At 32.4% G+C, this 3,340-nt stretch overlaps 1 protein-coding gene across 1 annotated transcript in view; it reads left to right on the plus strand.

The window, feature by feature from the left end:
* Positions 1-3,340, plus strand: part of LOC107578441 (receptor-type tyrosine-protein phosphatase mu-like) — a 74,070-nt gene that overhangs the window by 55,016 nt on the left and 15,714 nt on the right. Inside the window, exon 9 of the mRNA XM_016264400.1 lies at positions 1,580-1,696. Coding sequence (XP_016119886.1) covers positions 1,580-1,696 — 117 coding nt within the window. The remainder of the gene's footprint in view (positions 1-1,579; positions 1,697-3,340) is intronic.

Below are 3,340 nucleotides of genomic sequence, written 5' to 3' on the forward strand. Positions count from 1 at the left end.
AGTGAGTGAGTGAGTGAGTGAGTGAGTGAGTGAGTGAGTGAGTGAGTGAGTGAGTGAGTGAGAGTGTGCGCGCGCTGGCGATGAGCTGCAGGAAGTGTGTGACTGAATATGTAAATAAGTCATTATGTGATTAATGCTCTCTCGTTTAGGAGATGCTCTAATGATAATTAGGCGGGAGCCGATAGCATCACGGCCCCGTTGTTTTTCCGGCCTGACGGCGAAGAGTGAGACCGAGACGAGAAATACACTCAGCCATTAGAGCCCAATTATCCCGCTAATTAGAGCGTCTTAATACACGCATAGAAAGAAAACATGCTAATAATGAAGAGCGGATGGAAAGAATCAGCTGATAAACGGATGACAGACTGATGGCCTGATAGTTCTTTGATTTCTGACCACAAAAGTGTGTTTCCATCAGAAATAAAATAATTAATATCTGATACATTTGAATAATTGATACATTTAGAGTTTTAATAGACTTTAGATTTTCTGTCATGAGATTTTAACTATTGGTTTTTTATATTCAACAGGTTAAGCTTGTGCGTTATTCAGTGGCTAATAACAATATCTACAGATCAGTGAACAATCAGGGTTACTATTGGTAATTAATTCAATTAAAACTATCAAAAACATTTTGTTAATTAAAATAAAGCTGAACTATAATAAAATATAAATATATATTAAAAAATCCTTGGCTGAAATAAGTTGAAGCACTAAAATTACCAATTTAAAATAAATAAAAACAAAAATAGTAATATATATATTTTAAATTATATAAACGTGATATTAATAATAGTAACATTTAATCAAAAATATAAAAACTGAGATATAAAAATAAAAATGACAAAAGCACATAAAATTACTAAAAATAAATCTTAAATTACAATAAAATATAAAAATAAAACCAATTAATAATTGTAATAAAAACCGTTCTAGTGTAGAATATTGTAATAACTAACTCTAACCTAACCGAAAATATAAATAAATGCTAATTAATTATTATAAATAAAACTGCTATAAATAATACAAAAATAACACTGTGACCAATATAATATAAAATAATAGCAATTTCTACATTTAAATAAACCCAAATTTGAAAATATAAATTAATTGTTAATATATATATATATTATTAATAATTCATATACATTATTAATTGAAAAAGAAATATTTGAAAACAAAGATATATTGAGAAATACTGTATATTGGTAGTTTGAATCTGACATGCACACACAGAAAGAAAACAGTGTAATGAAGAGCGGATGGAAAGAAGCGGCCGATAAACTGACGACAGATAAACGTTGATTGACTTCATTAATGACTTCAACTGATTAGAGACGGTGGTTCGGGTCTGTGTGTGTCTCTGGAGGTGTGCTCTGGTTATGGAGGGTTAACCTGGTTAATTAGTCTGGGATGATCTGCAGCAGAGGCGTCTCGTATCTGGGACACATGAAGTCTGTGTGCAGACGCTCTTGAGTTAAAGCATTCGCACAGAATCTGCTGTTTGGAGATGATGCTTCTATCTCATGTTTTCATAAACTAGCGCGGGGTTTGAATCAAATCACTGTGTGTTTGACAGGTGAAGTGCTGTAAGTACTGGCCCGACGACACTGAGATCTACAGGGACATGAAGGTGACGCTCATCGAGACTCAGCTGCTGTCTGAATACGTCATTCGAACCTTCGCTGTGGAAAAGGTTCGGCATCAAACTACACTACACGTCAAACTCAGCAGATGTTCTATTAAACTACACAATCAAACTTGCTGTCAAACTATAACGCTGATCATAACCGAGACTCCGTATCCTGATCACAAAACACATCTAATCACTGATTGTTGATTCAGTATTGTCTTCATAGATATCTCTATAGCTATCATAAATAGTTACAAGGTTAAAATATCTATTAAAATATATTAAATATAAAATATATATTAAAATATTTATATATATTAAAAAATATATACATATGTGGTATAGTTAGTTTTTAATTTGTGTATAATGTGTATAATAATAAATTTAAAATATTATTAAAAAAATAATTATAAATTATGATTACATTTTAAATATATTTAATATTTAATTGTATCAATATTATTTAAATTGTATAATTAAAATTACTTTTTTTATTTTTTATATATATGTATAAATAATCTAATAAACAATAATTCTAAATACATTTTATATACATAAAATGATTTATATAAGTTGTATAATTATTATAGATTTTTATTATATATACTGCAATATATACTGTATATTTGTGTTATAATAAAATTATAAATTTAAAATAATTATAAATTAAAGTTAAAATATATAACTATAATTTATAACTATATATAAATTTTATAATTAAAATTACTTTATTATTTTTTATTTTTTGTATATGTATATAAATCATCTAATAATTAATTATACATTATAATTTCATTTTAAATATATTTAATGAGTTGTATACATATTTTAGATTGTATTTTATATATATAGACAGAGAGACAGACAGACCGACAGACATACAAAGAGACAGACCGACCGACCGACAGACATACAGACAAAGATTTTGTATATGTATATAAATCATCTAATAATTAATTATACATTATAATTTCATTTTAAATATATTTAATGAGTTGTATACATATTTTAGATTGTATTTTATATATATAGACAGAGAGACAGACAGACCGACAGACATACAAAGAGACAGACCGACCGACCGACAGACATGCAGACAGAGAGAGACAGAGAGACAGACAGACATCCAGACAGAGAGACAGACAGAGACAGACATGCAGACAGAGAGACAGACAGACATGCAGACAGAGAGACAGACAGACCGACCGACAGACATGCAGACAGAGAGACAGACAGACCGACCGACAGACATACAGACAGAGAGACAGACCGACCGACCGACAGACATGCAGACAGAGAGAGACAGAGAGACAGACAGACATCCAGACAGAGAGACAGACAGAGACAGACATGCAGACAGAGAGACAGACAGACATGCAGACAGAGAGACAGACAGACAGACAGACAGAGAGACAGACAGACAGCAACAGACAGACATGCAGGCAGACAGACAGACCGACAGACAGACATGCAGACAGAGAGACAGACAGACCGACCGACAGACATGCAGACAGAGAAACAGACCGACCGACCGACAGACATGCAGACAGAGAGACAGACAGAGAGACAGACAGAGACGGACATGCAGACAGAGAGACAGACAGACATGCAGACAAACAGACATGCAGACAGAGAGACAGACAGACATGCAGACAGAGAGACAGACAGACCGACAGACAGACATGCAGACAGAGAGACAGACAGACC

The sequence above is a fragment of the Sinocyclocheilus grahami genome, unplaced genomic scaffold (assembly GCF_001515645.1).
Source record: "Sinocyclocheilus grahami isolate Dianchi unplaced genomic scaffold, SAMN03320097.WGS_v1.1 scaffold32.1, whole genome shotgun sequence".
NCBI classification, from domain to species: domain Eukaryota; kingdom Metazoa; phylum Chordata; class Actinopteri; order Cypriniformes; family Cyprinidae; genus Sinocyclocheilus; species Sinocyclocheilus grahami.